Here is a 17591-nt window from a genome sequence, read left to right as displayed (position 1 = left end):
CTGTTAGAATTGACTGTAACACAAATTTTAAAAAGTAAATTGCCTTTTTCTCTTTTCTTCCTGTGCATTGACTAGCTAGATTGCATAAAGCTTGTGCGTGTTGCAACAAAACTGATCAATGACATCTAATTTAGCTCCACACAATAACATTTTTGGAAAACAGATTAATTTAAAAAGTAAAATTCATAATCAGTTATCAGTATGAGAAATAATTACATGTGAGCAATTTTAAACACCAAGTCCTCAAAATCCTCGGAGCGAGGCCACCCGAGGCCACACCCCCAAGGCCAAGGACAAGACCTGGAAAACTGTCCTTGAGCCGGCCTCCAAGACAGATCCAAGACTGTGAAGACCAAGGAGCTTTGAAAACAAGTTAGAGAGAAAGTTCTGGAAAAGCACCAGCAAAGTTGGTTTATCACACCTCTATTTATGTTCTGTTCCAGGATTTGACACACTGTAAATCAGAAATGGACAAATAACTAAAATATGCAAAAAGAAAACAGCACCTTAATTAATTTGAATGAATTTTGGATTATAGATTAATAATAATTTCCCAATTTAACTAACAAACATACATATTGTTATTACAGCATTAATGTTATGATTTCCTTATTTTATATGAATTGTTCCAGGAATCTGTTGTTTTTTACTCTTTTGTTGACAAATAATGTGCTCCTACTAATAACCTGAAACAAGTAAATTCTTTAATTTACACATTCTAAGAAATGACCACTTTGCAATGGGAGGAATAAAGTGCAAGACAGACAGTTGTTACTTATTCTTGATATTTTAATACAAATTTATACACAATACTCATTATGTATTTTGATATATCGATACAATTGTAATGGCCATCATACCTCCTCATGAAGTTAATCCTATTGTCTTCTTAGTGCAAGAAAATAAAACTAATATAATATGAATACAATATTAATAAAGTTACAGCTTTGTTAATAGTTGGAGATAACGCATTGATCTAACTCACAGCTCTTAATTTGTCACAGGCCCGATTTGATCAAAACTTCACTGTCACTGCTTCAGGAAAAGGCAAGGGGACCATGTCTGTAAGTGATTACATTATGTTTCCATTCATGTCATACATTTTAAAGTTTGAAAATGCCAAAGGAGTCTTCAGAATTGAATAAATAATGGAATGGAATTGATTTGTCAACACTATGTATTAGCATTTAACTTTACAATTATTAGTGTTTCAAAAACTCCTGGATTTTTTTGTTTAAAAGTTTTTAATGGTTTAAATGATATTATGTCTCATTCATTGGTTTCTTAGGTAATGACCCTCTACAATGCTATACCCGATGAGAAGATAACTGCTTGTAAAGCCTTTGAACTAAATGTGAAAATTGACAAAGCTCCAAATGGTATGTTTTATTTTCTGTAAATTTTTCAGTCTTGGAGCTTTATAATAAAAAGTAGCCTCTTTTTCTCTTTTGGATAATAGAGTATCCCAATATCATCTGATCTGTGTACACACAGGCCCATACAGGGTAAACATCTCAGATAAATAATTTTGTGCCTGGCCAGTAATTGAGGAGCACGTGAATTCGTCCCCGACAATTCGTCCCCACGTCAATTCGCCCCATTATTATGTTCTCCACTTGAGCATTTGTAACCATGAGTGCATTCACTTATTGTAGAGCCATAGAACACACATATGGGTATATATAGTAGGCAGGCTATATAAATGTGTGTGTGTGTATATATGTGTATATATGTGTATATATGTGTATATATATATATATATATATATATATATATATATATACACACACACACACACACACACACACCTATTTTGTATTATGTATTATAATGTATGTTTTTAATTGGTGCATTCATTTCAGACCATAACCCCAATAATTAAGTTTTATACAATTAGTCATGACAGCTGGCAGCGGCGGCTATAGGCTACTTAAAATAGGTTTCATGTTTAAACTATGTATTAGTTGGTGCAGTGGCTAGGGAACAGCATTGCAAACCTGGTGATCTGGGTTTGATTCCTGATCAGTACTTGTTATTTTCTTATGTGTACATTATTATTATTATTATTATTATTATTATTTTTAAAATGTATAATTTCCTGGAGTTAAACGGTATCAGAGTAGAACTGTGTGAATTATTGTTCTTTCAGTGACGATTTTGAGTTACAAAACCAGTGTAGACCAGTCTTTACATTTTCTGTCCAGATGGGTATGCCTTAATTTGTAAGGACTGTGTAGCTATCCAAGTTCTGCTGTTGTCATCCTTTTAAATATCAATACAACATGATTCGAGCACAGTGATTTTGTGCAACGAACCATGTAAACAAAGCTGCACACACATATTAGTTTATATATATATATATATATATATATATAATATATATATATATATATATTTTTTTTTATTTACATTCCATTTAGCTAATATTAACCTTTTAATTGTTTGTAATTATAATTATGTGGAATTTGGCACTGTCAGTTTTCCATCAGAGGAGCTTGGGCTTGACATATTGCTATAAGATAAGTAAGGCTCATCTAGATATAATTGGTTACACTATTTCAGTCTTACCAATGTAAATTGGTCACTTAAAGCACCAAATCATTATTTTTCAATACAGAAAGTAGTACTTTTTTAATATACAGCCAAAGCCCCTGCATTCTGTACAAGTTTTGACTAATTTTGCTGTATCAGACGAGATAGTGAGATTTATGTCTAAAGTGAAGTTTTCCAAATCTATGTTAGCCAACTCAATCTTTATGACAACCAATAAATGATTAGAGATCAGTATTTATTTTATTACAGAAATAAAGTGACTTTGATCTTTTTACATAAGCGTTAAAGTTAATCATAATATCACTTAATGATTACATATATAAGGAAAATTACATCAACAAACTTATGATAACTGGATTTCACTTTATGATAAACAATAGACTGGGTGCTTCACAAAAGTGTTTTTTATGGGAGAGTGGCAAAATGAAAGCCATTGTTGAAAAAACTTGCATCAAATCTCAGCTAGAGTTTGCCAGAAGGCATGTGGGAGACTCTGAGACTGGGTGGAGGAAGATTCTATGGTGTGATGAGTCCAAAACTAGAGCTTTTAGGCCTGAACACTTCTGTGATGCAGCTGGGCTATTGTACTAATTATTTTCTGTTTTGTAATTGTAATACATTTAGAACAATTTGCAGATTATAAAAACTCCTGATTAAATCAATTCTGCTTTCATGTTGTAACACAATTAAATGTGGAAAAGTCCAGGGGGGTGATTACTTTTGAGAGCCACTGTAACTACATCAAGGAGCTTGGTTCAAGCACATTAACAAATAAATAATTGACTGTCTTATAGTGCCATGTTTAAACCATCTAATCTTGAAACCATTTAATTATAATCTTATCACATTTTATATATATATATGTGTTTCTCTTATTTTCTCTTGACAATACACCCTCATTTGTTGTAGAGTGTCAGAGCATGTCTGTTTGGAATAATTGTTGTTTTTTGCAATATGATTTCAAGAATAATATGAGTTTTCTTTTTTAGCCAGGAAACCTGAAGGTGCGCAAGAAAGCTTTACACTCACAATTGAAACAACGTAAGTAAAACTGGCATTACAATGAAAATTGTGATAAAAGGAAACTAACTTAGTAAAAATGGAAGTTATGATTGTACTCAGATTAAATCAGACTTATTTTGTAATGCACATTCTACATTACATGAGAGACAGAATAACAACAAAAAAATCCAGAAAAACGCATTTCAAAAAAGTTATACATTGATTTGCATGTTAATGAGGGAAATAAGTATTTGACCCCTTTGACTTAGTACTTGGTGGCAAAACCCTTGTTGCCAATCACAGAGGTCAGACGTTTCTTGTAGTTGGCCACCAGGTTTGCACACATCTCAGGAGGGATTTTGTCTCACTCCTCTTTGCAGATCCTCTGCAAGTCATTAAGGTTTCGAGGCTGACGTTTGGCAACTCGAACCTTCAGCTCCCTCCACAGATTTTCTATGGGATTAAGGTCTGGAGACTGGCTAGTCCACTCCAGGACCTTAATGTGCTTCTTCTTGAGCCACTCCTTTGTTGCCTTGGCTGTGTGTTTTGGGTCATTGTCATGCTGGAATACCCATCCACGACCCATTTTCAATGCCCTGGCTGAGGGAAGGAGGTTCTCATCCAAGATTTGATGGTAAATGGCCCCGTCCATCGTCCCTTTGACCCCCAAAGCATAATGTTTCCACCTCCATGTTTGACGGTGGGGATGGTGTTCTTGGGGTCATTCCTCCTCCTCCAAACACGGCAAGTTGAGTTGATGCCAAAGAGCTTGATTTTGGTCTCATCTGACCACAACACTTTCACCCAGTTCTCCTCTGAATCATTCAGATGTTCATTGGCAAACTTCAGTTGGGCCTGTACATGTGCTTTCTTGAGCAGGGGGACCTTGGGGGCGCTGCAGCATTTCAGTCCTTCACGGCGTAGTGTGTTACCAATTGTTTTCTTGGTGACTATGGTCCCAGCTGCCTTGAGATCATTAACAAGATCCTCCCGTGTAGTTCTGGGCTGATTCCTCACCGTTCTCATGATCATTGAAACTCCACGAGGTGAGATCTTGCATGGAGCCCCAGACCGAGGGAGACTGACAGTTATTTTGTGTTTCTTCCATTTGCGAATAATCGCACCAACTGTTGTCACCTTCTCACCAAGCTGCTTGGCGATGGTCTTGTAGCCCATTCCAGCCTTGTGTAGGTCTACAATCTTGTCCCTGACAACCTTGGACAGCTCTTTGGTCTTGGCCATGGTGGAGAGTTTTGAATCTGATTGATTGATTGCTTCTATGGATAGGTGTCTTTTATACAGGTAACGAGCTGAATTTAGGAGCACTCCCTTTAAGAGAGTGCTCCTAATCTCAGCTTGTTACCTGTATAAAAGACACCTGGGAGCCAGAAATCTTGCTGATTGATAGGAGATCAAATACTTATTTCCCGGTTGTAACGAGTGCTTATTTCAAAGTTTCAGTCAAGCTGATAGAAGAGCAACTTTGACTGAAATAACCACTCGTTACAACCGAGGTATGCAGCAAAGCATTTGTGAAGCCACAACATGTACAACCTTGAGGCGGATGGGCTACAACAGCAGAAGACCCCACCGGGTACCACTCATCTCCACTATAAATAGGAAAAAGAGGCTACAATTTGCACAAGCTCACCAAAATTGGACAGTTGAAGACTGGAAAAATGTTGCCTGGTCTGATGAGTCTCGATTTCTGTTGAGACATTCAGATGGTAGAGTCAGAATTTGGCGTAAACAGAATGAGAACATGGATCCATCATGCCTTGTTACCACTGTGCAGGCTGGTGGTGGTGGTATAATGGTGTGGGGGATGTTTTCCTGGCACACTTTAGGCCCCTTAGTGCAAATTGGGCATGGTTTAAATGCCACGGCCTACCTGAGCATTGTTTCTGACCATGTCCATCCCTTTATGACCACCATGTACCCATCCTCTGATGGCTACTTCCAGCAGGATAATGCACCATGTCACAAAGGTCGAATCATTTCAAATTGGTTTCTTGAACATGACACTGTACTAAACTGGCCCCCACAGTCACCAGATCTCAACCCAATAGAGCATCTTTGGGATGTGGTGGAACGGGAGCTTCGTGCCCTGGATGTGCATCCCACAAATCTCCATCAACTGCAAGATGCTATCCTATCAATATGGGCCAACATTTCTAAAGAATGCTTTCAGCACCTTGTTGAATCAATGCCACGTAGAATTAAGGCGGTTCTGAAGGCGAAAGGGGGTCAAACACAGTATTAGTATGGTGTTCCTAATAATCCTTTAGGTGAGTGTATATATACACACACACTACCGGTCAAAAGTTTTATAACACCTCCATTTTACCAGTTTGTATTGAAATTGATGCAGTTTCATGTCTCAATGTACTCTGAAATTAAAGCATAGAACAAATAAACAGTTGGAGATAAAAATAAATCATGGAATCGTTTTGTTTAACAAAATGTAACACCTTAAGCTGACAAACCCCTCTGGTACCCTTAAAAGGTGTGTGCTTCTCTTTAATCCCACATGTACTCTTCACTGTTGTGTTGTTTACCAAGTGTTTGGTATCCCATGAAAGTGGAGACTCGCAGCTTTCTAATGATCTGGAGCATTTTCTGATGTAAACATTTGTTTTTATACCCCCCCGCCCCCAATCTGAAATGGAGGGTGGGGCAATACTTGGTCTGAGTAGGAATACAAAATCTCAGAAAATATTGTCAATTATGACATATTCTGGAACCAGACAGTCTACTGATGAAAACAAGACCATCCATGTTTTGGTAGAAGAAACACAAACCTATAGAAAGCTCAAAATGTCAAAATGGAAAACTCTGTTTACAGTGTACTAATATTATTATTATTATTATTATTATTATTATTATTATTATTATTATTTATTGGCAGATGCCCTTATCCAGGGCAACTTACAATATAAGTGCAAAACAAAGTGCAAAAATACAGTTCAATAAAGGCATCAATCATTAAAATTCAATTTACATAAAACATAGCAATTCAAAATATAATACATTTTACCACTTCTAATTTACAATTTACACAGGCAAGTACCATAAGTGAGGTCCTACATCCTGGACGGTAAAAACTAAGTGCTGTCAAGATGTAGGGTCACAGTCAGGGGCTACCGGAAAGGGAGCAAGGAGGAAACAAATTAAAAATGCAAGAAGTATAATAACAATCTGTGAAGTGCTATCTGACGGGGGTTAAAAGGACTAATATTGTAAGTACTGTCTGAAAAGATGTGTCTTTAGTAAGCGCCGGAATGAGGTCAAGGACTCTGCTGTTTTTACTACATAATTGGATCTGAATTGGTTCTGAACAAAACATGCCTACTTGCAAAGAAATCTGACTGAAACTGAGTCATCTGTGATCGTTTGAGTGACCCCCCCTTCCCCCCTGGAGCAGACTGCACATTTACCCACCGGGCTCTGAATGATGGCGGGCGACACGGAAACTGTAAATGGAATGTGTCTGAGAATGAAATGTGTTGGTAGCCAAGAGAATAAGCTTTCAAACAATGTGCACATTGTAGGAATACAGTGTAACTTCTATGCACAGGAGCTGTGTGTAACACTGCCAAATAATGCTTAAGATGGTGTAGTAACAGTATATAACTGTACATTATTTTTCAGTTTTTGGTAACCTAAACTTTTTTTTTTTTACCTCTGGCAGTTTACCGCTTACCTTTGTACCATTTCAGGTTATTCACTGACTTAAATATAAATAAAAACTCGAATAATGGGAGTGTTCTAAAACTTCTCAACATATATATATATATATATTTTCTGTTTCTTTTTTTTTTAGGTATCTCGGTGATAGAGATGCAACCATGACTATACTTGACATCACAATGCTAACTGGATTTGTTCCCGATATGCAGGACCTTAAAAGGGTAAATTTGATAATTCTTTAAGTACATTTTCAGAAACCTGGCTGAGCTTCCAGCCTAATCTCCCATATTCTTCCTTTTCTTAGTTATCTGGTGGAGTGGACCAATATATTCAGAAGTATGAGATGGACAAAGAACTGTCTCCAAAAGGGTCTCTGATAATTTACCTAGACAAGGTATATGCATTATGTTACCATTTTCATATATTTGTTAAATTGTCTAAATGTTCAAATCAAAATGATAACTGAGTCTAAAGGTGTTTTAAATGTCTGCGTTTCCAGAATGTCCCATTATTGGATTGTTTGTTTTGTCTGATACATACAACCACCATCAGGATAAATAAGAAGTAATGATTCTGTGGTACCAATATGTTATGGGTGATTACAATTACTGGCAAGTTTCCAGCACCAAAAAAATGCCTTCAACATGCAAATTCAATAGCACACAAATTAAGTGATTTTCTTTCTAAAATAATGTATCTGTAAAGGGATATAAGAGCACACTAGATTTGCACATCATACCTACCCTGTACTAATTTAGAAGGCATCTTAAAATGGTTAAAGTTACTTACATATATACAGTGGGGGGAAAAAAGTATTTGATCCCCTGCTGATTTTGTATGTTTGCCCACTGACAAAGAAATGATCAGTCTATAATTTTAATGGTAGGTGTATTTTAACAGTGAGAGACAGAATAACAACAAAAAAATCCAGAACGACTTAGTACTTGGTGGCAAATCCCTTGTTGGCAATCACAGAGGTCAGACGTTTCTTGTAGTTGGCCACCAGGTTTGCACATATCTCAGGAGGGTTTTTTTCCCACTCCTCTTTGCAGATCCTCTCCAAGTCATTAAGGTTTCGAGGCTGACGTTTGGCAACTCGAACCTTCAGCTCCCTCCACAGATTTTCTATGGGATAGAGGTCTGGAGACTGGCTAGTCCACTCCAGGACCTTAATGTGCTTCTTCTTGAGCCACTCCTTTGTTGCCTTGGCTGTGTGTTTTGGGTCATTGTCATGCTGGAATACCCATCCACGACCCATTTTCAATGCCCTGGCTGAGGGAAGGAGGTTCTCACCCAAGATTTGACGGTACATGGGCCTGTCCATCGTCCCTTGCGGTGCAGTTGTCCTGTCCCCTTAGCTGAAAAACACCCCCAAGCATAATGTTTCCACCTCCATGTTTGACGGTGGGGATGGTGTTCTTGGGGTCATTCCTCCTCCTCCAAACACGGCGAGTTGAGTTGATGCCAAAGAGCTCGATCTGACCACAACACTTTCACCCAGTTCTCCTCTGAATCATTCAGATGTTCATTGGCAAACTTCAGACAGGCCTGTACATGTGCTTTCTTGAGCAGGGGGACCTTGCAGGCGCTGCAGGATTTCAGTCCTTCACGGCGTAGTGTGTTACCAATTGTTTTCTTGGTGACTATGGTCCCAGCTGCCTTGAGATCATTAACAAGATCCTCCCGTGTAGTTCTGGGCTGATTCCTCACCGTTCTCATGATCATTGAAACTCCACGAGGTGAGATCTTGCATGGAGCCCCAGACCAAGGGAGACTGACAGTTATTTCGTGTTTCTTCCATTTACGAATAATCGCACCAACTGTTGTCACCTTCTCACCAAGCTGCTTGGCGATGGTCTTGTAGCTCTTTCCAGCCTTGTGTAGGTCTACAATCTTGTCCCTGACATCCTTGGACAGCTCTTTGGTCTTGGCCATCTTGGAATCTGATTGATTGATTGCTTCTGTGGACAGGTGTCTTTTATACAGGTAACGAGCTGAGATTAGGAGCACTCCCTTTAAGAGAGTGCTCCTAATCTCGGCTCGTTACCTGTATAAAAGACACCTGGGAGCCAGAAATCTTGCTGATTGATAGGGGATCAAATACTTATTTCAAATCAATTTATAACTTTATTGAAATGCGTTTTTCTGGATTTTGTTGTTGTTATTCTGTCTCTCACTGTTAAAATACACCTACCATTAAAATTATAGACTGATCATTTCTTTGTCAGTGGGCAAACGTACAAAATCAGCAGGGGATCAAGTATTTTTTTCCTCCACTGTACATGTGTGTGTAATGTTAATGTTACTTAAACAGCTGTATAATGCTATTTAAACTTCCTATTACACTTTATGATTGTTTTTATGTAGAATAACAAAACAAGCTTTTAATATACATACAAGGTTGGTTATGCCGTTACATGTAGTTTATCTGACATAACCTTACTTGCATATGGAAACCTAGAAATCACTAACAGTGATCTAATTCTGCATATTATTATCCTTCAAACTACGTACACAGTATGTATGTAGATGTATATGGACATTCAATAAGTGGAATTAGAGATTTGTATTTTATTCTGTTTTGTGAAATTAATGAAAAATACACAAAACACTGTTTTAATTACATTTGCACTACTGATAAGTGAAGAGACAATTATATTAAATATGTAAGAAACTAATTAAAAATGTAATTGACATCTGTTCCATCTCACAAGAAATAAAGATGTATTGAGGATAAAGAAGTTCACTGCTGCTTTACAGTATTTTCTGATAAACTGCTTTTTTCTGCAGGTTTCCCACAGGTCCCCTGACAAAATCGCCTTCAAAGTACACCGAATGTTTGGTGTGGGTCTGCTCCAACCCGCAGCAGTTACAATCTATGAATACTATGCCAACGGTAATATTTGTGTCCTTGACTATAGCCTTCTATTAAAAATTGTGTATTATTATAATGTTATTTCAGTGGGTGTATCTTGAACCCCCCGGTAAACTAGCAAAAGAGTTGGACTAATGCTTTATGATGCCATGCTTACTCAAGGCAGCAATGTGCTTATACACTATGTGGAAGTGATCTGCAATCCTGATCTAATTCCTGGCATAGACTCTGTTAGGCCAGTGTTAGGGATCCAAGCTTGGTCAGATCGTGGTATATCAAAGAGTAGTAGAGATTAGTGACCTTCATTATTGTTTAGCTGAATTTGATGAGTGACATTGCAGAGGTGAGTAGTGGCTTGTGCCTTTTGGTTTGCTTTGATCTGAAAATACATGATTTTAACAATCAACAGTGACATATCCATTGCCTTGGCTCTATAGTTGTGGCTTTTACCAACATACCACTAGTCAGATGTGCAGTCTTTGTTTACTTCTGTCCCATTTTTTGAGAAGACTGCAAAAAGACAACAGGCACTTTGCAATGACAACTAGAGTTGACAGTACTGGAACAGTGCAGACTGAAATGTGTGAAAAATCAGCAAACCATCCATCCATTTTCATTGAACCGAACTTAACCCGGCAGACATGGGATGCAAGGCAGGACACGCCCTGATGGAATGGCAGTCCATCACATAGCAGAACATGTATATAATACACTCATACTGTCACCTATGTCTTATGGGTGAAATCTCTTTCAATTGCAGAAAACCGCTGTGTGAAATTCTATCATCCAGACAAAGAAACAGGAACACTGAGCAGAATCTGCCAAGAAGATGTATGTAAATGTGCAGAAGGTAATTATTTTATAGTAATACACAGTCTATTTATTTTTGCTTAAAATTCTGAATTCTGGTATCTAAAGTAGAGTTTAAGTTAAATTGTCATTTTGTGTACAATTCTTTAGGAAATGAATTTAACTGAACTATTGTTTCTGAAAGTCCATCATGGCCACTTACTTCATTACTATGGCTAAGAAGAAAACATATAAATTATTTCTCTCTTTGTGCAGTCCAATACTTAGCCCATTGAGAATTAGCTTTGGTGTACTTGAAACAACAATGAGCTTTGGGTGCCCTACCACTAAATCTAAGCCAGTATAGGATGGCTGATAAAGATTAAGAAGAATAAAAGTTTAAGAAGGAGTCACAGCTGTTAACACGACACAGATGCAGCATTAGTGAGGTTCACTGCTTAACTGCCCTGCCCTTGTGTCACCAGTGAGAGACAAGTAACTGAATACCGAAGGAATCAATTAATTCACAAGATTGCCACAGGTGTTTTACATAATAAAGGAATAATGTAACAGTTTTTAAAACAACATTTTAAAATAAAACTACACCATTAGGCATGGAGGAGGGAAAACCTCCTACAGAATGATGGACTATTAGTAGAAAAAAAATATCTGTCAGTCCTTGGATTAAGGCCTAGACCTAATGGTTGCCTCCTTATCTATATAGTGAATATAAGGAGTTACAAATTAGATTATAGTCTGGGAGAGAAAATATAAAATTTGGTACAATACAAGTTTAACATCAAGTGTGTGATGGCATGCTTATTCTTTATTGGTTGATGGGTGATTCATTAAGGTTTAAGACATCCAGTCTGTAGGAATAGCAGTAGTACCAATACTTTTTTTTTTTTTTTTTTTTTTTTTAGAAAAGTGCAGTTTACTCAAAACAGTTCATGAAGATCTTAATGTTGCTGTCCGACTAACTGCAGCATGTGAAGCTGGTATGGATTATGGTAAGTTTATTTTTTATAGTATGGATTCATTTTTATAGTACATGTAACAATATACATGTATAAATACATTTAATGAGTAAGAGTGATAATTCTAACAGCACTGAAATTAGAACATTAGATTTTTTGAAATGTAATATATTTTCAATTTAAAACCAAAAATTAACCTATTTACTGCATTAGAAAAAACAATATGTGCAGGAACAATTATCATGACACTTTTAAGGCTAAGATATATAATATCTGTATGTTCTAGTACTTACTGCTTCTTTTCCTTACAGTTTACAAAGTCAAACTTGTTTCGGTTGACCTATCTCCAGTTTCTGACCAATACACAATGCTCATTGAGGAAGTGCTCAAAGAAGGTAAACAATAATTCATTAAATTATTTTAAACTAAATAAATCCTTTGGATACTTGTGTGCTGGTGAGGTTTGCTTGTAAAATTATTCACAGGTCTGTTCTAAGACTAGGACATTTAAACAATTTCACTGTTCATTTCCCATTGCATTTAACCAGATGAATTCAAATGAGGTCATGTATTTTGCAGGAAGTGATTTTGGAGTAGCAGGAAAGACGAGAGTGTTTGCTGCCCATTCAAATTGCAGAGCAGCCTTGCATATTGAACAAGGCAAATCATATCTTATCATGGGAAGATCTGCTGACCTGTTGAACTCTGAAAAAGGGTGAGTTATTATAATGAGATTTTAAATTATCTGTACAAAACGGGTGTGTAGGAATGTGTACTGAACATCATTATCTGACGTATTCACAATTTCATTTCAAATGATTTTGAATTCTCATATGTTCCAGATAAGCTTATTGTACTCATAAGAAAAGTTTTCAATCATTGCCTCAGCAGAAAACTTAATTTTAAAGACCAACTGAATGCTACAATCAAAAAGAAAGATTGAACTCATAACATTGCCTCCAGAAAATGTATTACATTCCGAGCACTGGCACAAGAGGTGCACAGTACAGACGCCTCAATAAACAACCTGTGTGTTGAAATCTTGAAGAGGACAGTGTTGACTGGGATTGAACCCGGACTGAAAGCATATCAGCCCAGCTCATCACTGCATCACTAATAGAGCAACACACCAAAACTGCACAATAGTCAGATGCATTTCTTAGATATGCTCGAAAGCTATACACCTTTAGAATAAAATTACAAACTCAGCAACAGTTAACCTATTAAGTGTCCAGTGTACTGTTAGAGGAAATGTAAGTCTGAATGGTTTTGATTTCTATATAATAAAACTGTCACATTTAGTCCCCACACAAGCATAAACTTACAACCTGTGCCTTTCTTACAACTTTCTCAATTCCTCTCTGCTTTCTGACTGTTATCTCTGACTTTAAGAAGGTCAACGTCACACCCATCCTCATAAACATGCAGTTTACTACCTTCTTTCATCAGTGAAAAACTGACCCACTCCAGGGGTATTATTATAGAATATTTTTATGGCATTACAGAAGCACATCCCAAATCATCATTTCCCACAATGTCTTAACCATGGGCGGAGTTTGGAGGGGGAGCATAGGGGGCTTAAGCTTCATTCATTTATTTTCAGTAGTTTACAAATAAGACTAAATGTTATGCACCAGTGATTCCGAATGTAAGGGGCAAAGCAAACTAGAACCCAGCTACATAGAATATTTAATTATACACAACACAAGAAGTAGAGTTAAAAATACGATTGTAGCCCCCTGCCTATTGTTGCCACCCGGACGGTATTTTTATTAACTTTGACCCCCTGTCCAGGAGTTTTTGGGAGTTGTACCGCAATTCTATGCAATGCATCCCCCCCTCCTGCGTTGACAACCCTACACCAGCCCACCCAAATTGGTCAAAAGAGGTCAAACTCCACCTATGGACTTAACTTTTTTCTATCATTACATAATTATATCAAATTAAATCTATAATTAATCCTATCTATACTAAATTGATGAAGTCTGAATGAAAGAGAAACCGTGTTTTTGCTGAATGTCTCTCTGACCACACTGTCCTCAAAAAAGGTTTTTGAGGACAGTCAACTTTTTTTTATTGTATTATTGTATTCTTCATTGTATTCTCCAACCTAATCAAATACAAATAATTGCATACTTGACCAGAAACTTTACCTCTAATTATTCCTTAAAGAATGAACAGTTACTTGAGAAATGTGTTTTGATGTTTTTTAAATGTGGATGTTTATTTTTTAATGACATGGGTGTACCATAGTTAGCATGTTTTACCTAAATAAGTTGGACTAATAACTATATTAGAGAAACTCTTAAAACATGTATTATTATTATTATTATTATTATTATTATTATTATTATTAGTAGTAGTAGTAGTAGTAGTAGAAGTAGTAGTAGTAGTAGTAGTAGTATTTCTTTCTTATCAGACACCCCTTATCCAAGGTGACTTACAAAACATGAGAGCATTATAAAAGTGCAATACAGTCTAGAATTACAGATCAAAGCATAGTACAAATTACAAGTCCTACATCCTAGATTTGTGAGCTAATAATCGCAGACAAGATGTGAAGTCATAGTTAATAGCTGTGGGGAAGGGGTGTGCATGTGTAATCCTTTAGTATATCTCATCCTTAATGTTTTCTTTTCTTACATGCCTTTGTTATCCATGCAATCAGTCCATTCTGATTCCAGTCTTGTTTGTTGTCACAGGTTGCTCTATATCCTTGGTGGCGGGACGTGGATAGAGTGGTGGCCAACAGACTTGGAATGTCAGACTGGTGACCGCCCACCCTTGTGTGCGGATATTAAGGATCTTGCATCTGAACTTGTTACTTTTGGTTGCCCCACTTGATTATTTAATTACCTATCGATGTCTAATGGTCAATCATTAAAGTTTTAAGAAAGCCCAACATTTTGTGTTACTGCTGCTATAACCTGTCTGACCTGTCATAACCTGATTGTGCGTACAAAAACAAATTATCAATAATTATGCTATTGGAAAAATGAATGGGATAATGCAGACATGTCTTCTGTTTAAAAACATACATAGTAAAAACTAATAAAGATTACTGGGACGTTTAAAATTCTTAAAGAGTAATCAAAGTAGTATGCAATATGAAAAGCTATATATATATATTAAATGTGTTTCACTAAAAAGACATTGTGTGTCACTGTTTCCTCCAGTTAAGCAGCTCTTAATCATGTAGTAATTATGCACCATTGAGAGTAGCATCATATGAAAAATGCACACAAAATTAAATTATAAAATAAATAAACAATACTATACTTACAACATTATACAATATGACATCAGTGCTTGTGTACAACAGAGTAATACTGGAATACAATTAATGAACAATTAAGTGCAAAGTAAATTAAGCATAAACAAGAGTAACTGGTATAATACTTTGCTACATACAATACCTTTAACTAGTGCTACAATACAAAATAGAATATAAAAATGTACCTGATCTGGGAAATCTAATTTCTTCTGGGTTCTCCCAGTACACAAAAAAATACAATGATTAAAGGGCTGTTTGTGTGTGTCCATCATGTGAAATAGGTGCACAAATTCAGCACAGTGACAGGAACAGGAAACTGCAATTACAATACAACAAGAACTAGGAAATGCTCTGTGTTCCATTTTAAAATATACTTTAGAAATATATTTATGCTTAGTGATTTTGCAAGCAAGATATTTGGTTTAAATAAATGTGCAGTTTGGGAGTTCCTTTATAACTTAGCTATACTAAATGAACATGTAAAGCAGGGGTAATCGATACATTTGTATTGATTATTTAATAAATTGTCCAAATTTCTTGTTCAAGGTATAGTCAAGGTCCAGACTGCAAAGGGGAAGGGGGGAATCACACCTCCAAATTACCCTTTCCAACACACACACACAATTCTGTGAGTTGGCAAATACCCCGTTGCCTATATTAAGTACATTCATTTATGAGTCCCTATAACAATTCGTCCCTTATGACAGTTTGCCCCCACATCAATTTGCCCCCACTCCACTTACTTTCTCCACTTACTGTAGAGCCATAGAAAACATGTGTAGGCAGGCTATATACACTCACCTAAAGGATTATTAGGAACACCATACTAATACTGTGTTTGACCCCCTTTCGCCTTCAGAACTGCCTTAATTCTACGTGGCATTGATTCAGCAAGGTGCTGAAAGCATTCTTTAGAAATGTTGGCCCATATTGATAGGATAGCATCTTGCAGTTGATGGAGATTTGTGGGATGCACATCCAGGGCACGAAGCTCCCGTTCCACCACATCCCAAAGATGCTCTATTGGGTTGAGATCTGGTGACTTTGGGGGCCAGTTTAGTACAGTGAACTCATTGTCATGTTCAAGAAACCAATTTGAAATGATTCGACCTTTGTGACATGGTGCATTATCCTGCTGGAAGTAGCCATCAGAGGATGGGTACATGGTGGTCATAAAGGGATGGACGTGGTCAGAAACAATGCTCAGGTAGGCTGTGGCATTTAAACGATGCCCAATTGGCACTAAGGGGCCTAAAGTGTGCCAAGAAAACATCCCCCACACCATTACACCACCACCACCAGCCTGCACAGTGGTAACAAGGCATGATGGATCCATGTTCTCATTCTGTTTACGCCAAATTCTGACTCTACCATCTGAATGTCTCAACAGAAATCGAGACTCATCAGACCAGGCAACATTTTTCCAGTCTTCAACTGTCCAATTTTGGTGAGCTTGTGCAAATTGTAGCCTCTTTTTCCTATTTGTAGTGGAGATGAGTGGTACCCGGTGGGGTCTTCTGCTGTTGTAGCCCATCCGCCTCAAGGTTGTACGTGTTGTGGCTTCACAAATGCTTTGCTGCATACCTCGGTTGTAACGAGTGGTTATTTCAGTCAAAGTTGCTCTTCTATCAGCTTGAATCAGTCGGCCCACTCTCCTCTGACCTCTAGCATCAACAAGGCATTTTCGCCCACAGGACTGCCGCATACTGGATGTTTTTCCCTTTTCACACCATTCTTTGTAAACCCTAGAAATGGTTGTGCATGAAAATCCCAGTAACTGAGCAGATTGTGAAATACTCAGACCGGCCCGTCTGGCACCAACAACCATGCCACGCTCAAAATTGCTTAAATCACCTTTCTTTCCCATTCAGACATTCAGTTTGGAGTTCAGGAGATTGTCTTGACCAGGACCACACCCCTAAATGCATTGAAGCAACTGCCATGTGATTGGTTGGTTAGATAATTGCATTAATGAGAAATTGAACAGGTGTTCCTAATAATCCTTTAGGTGAGTGTAAATATATACATAAATACACAAAAACACCCAATAATGTATTATTATTCATTATAATGTTTTTTAATTGATACATTAATTTGAGACTATAACTCCAATAATTCAGATTCATACAATTAATCATAACAGCTGACAGTGGTGGCTAGAGGCTACTTAAAACAGGTTTCAGATTAGCTCTATATATTAGTTGGCATAGTGGTTAAACAACAGCACTGTGAAAAATAAAAATTGTTTCTATGTATTTATGTATATATTTATATAGCCTGCCTACACATGTGTGTTCTATGGCTCTGCAATAAGTTAATGCAATCATGGTTTCAAATGCTCAAGTGGAGAATGTAGAATGATGTGGGTGAACTTAAGTGGGGGCAAATTGTCATTGGGGAATAATTATCGCAGGGACAAATTGTCGCTGGG

General features: G+C 37.1%; 1 protein-coding gene across 1 annotated transcript in view; it reads left to right on the top strand.

Annotated features, from left to right (window-relative positions):
* Positions 1-15037, top strand: part of LOC136752651 (complement C3) — a 65071-nt gene extending 50034 nt beyond the window's left edge. Inside the window, exons 31-41 of the mRNA XM_066708143.1 lie at positions 1005-1064; positions 1289-1379; positions 3543-3594; positions 7379-7466; positions 7550-7639; positions 10036-10141; positions 10881-10970; positions 11833-11919; positions 12198-12281; positions 12466-12601; positions 14589-15037. Of these exons, the coding sequence (XP_066564240.1) occupies positions 1005-1064; positions 1289-1379; positions 3543-3594; positions 7379-7466; positions 7550-7639; positions 10036-10141; positions 10881-10970; positions 11833-11919; positions 12198-12281; positions 12466-12601; positions 14589-14730 (1026 nt within the window). The 3' untranslated portion in view covers positions 14731-15037. The remainder of the gene's footprint in view (positions 1-1004; positions 1065-1288; positions 1380-3542; positions 3595-7378; positions 7467-7549; positions 7640-10035; positions 10142-10880; positions 10971-11832; positions 11920-12197; positions 12282-12465; positions 12602-14588) is intronic.
* The last annotated feature ends 2554 nt before the right edge of the window (positions 15038-17591 follow it).

This window comes from Amia ocellicauda, chromosome 7 (genome assembly GCF_036373705.1).
Source record: "Amia ocellicauda isolate fAmiCal2 chromosome 7, fAmiCal2.hap1, whole genome shotgun sequence".
NCBI classification, from domain to species: domain Eukaryota; kingdom Metazoa; phylum Chordata; class Actinopteri; order Amiiformes; family Amiidae; genus Amia; species Amia ocellicauda.
The sequence above is the reverse complement of the archived record's forward strand: the minus strand, read 5'-3'. Positions and strand labels throughout refer to the sequence as shown.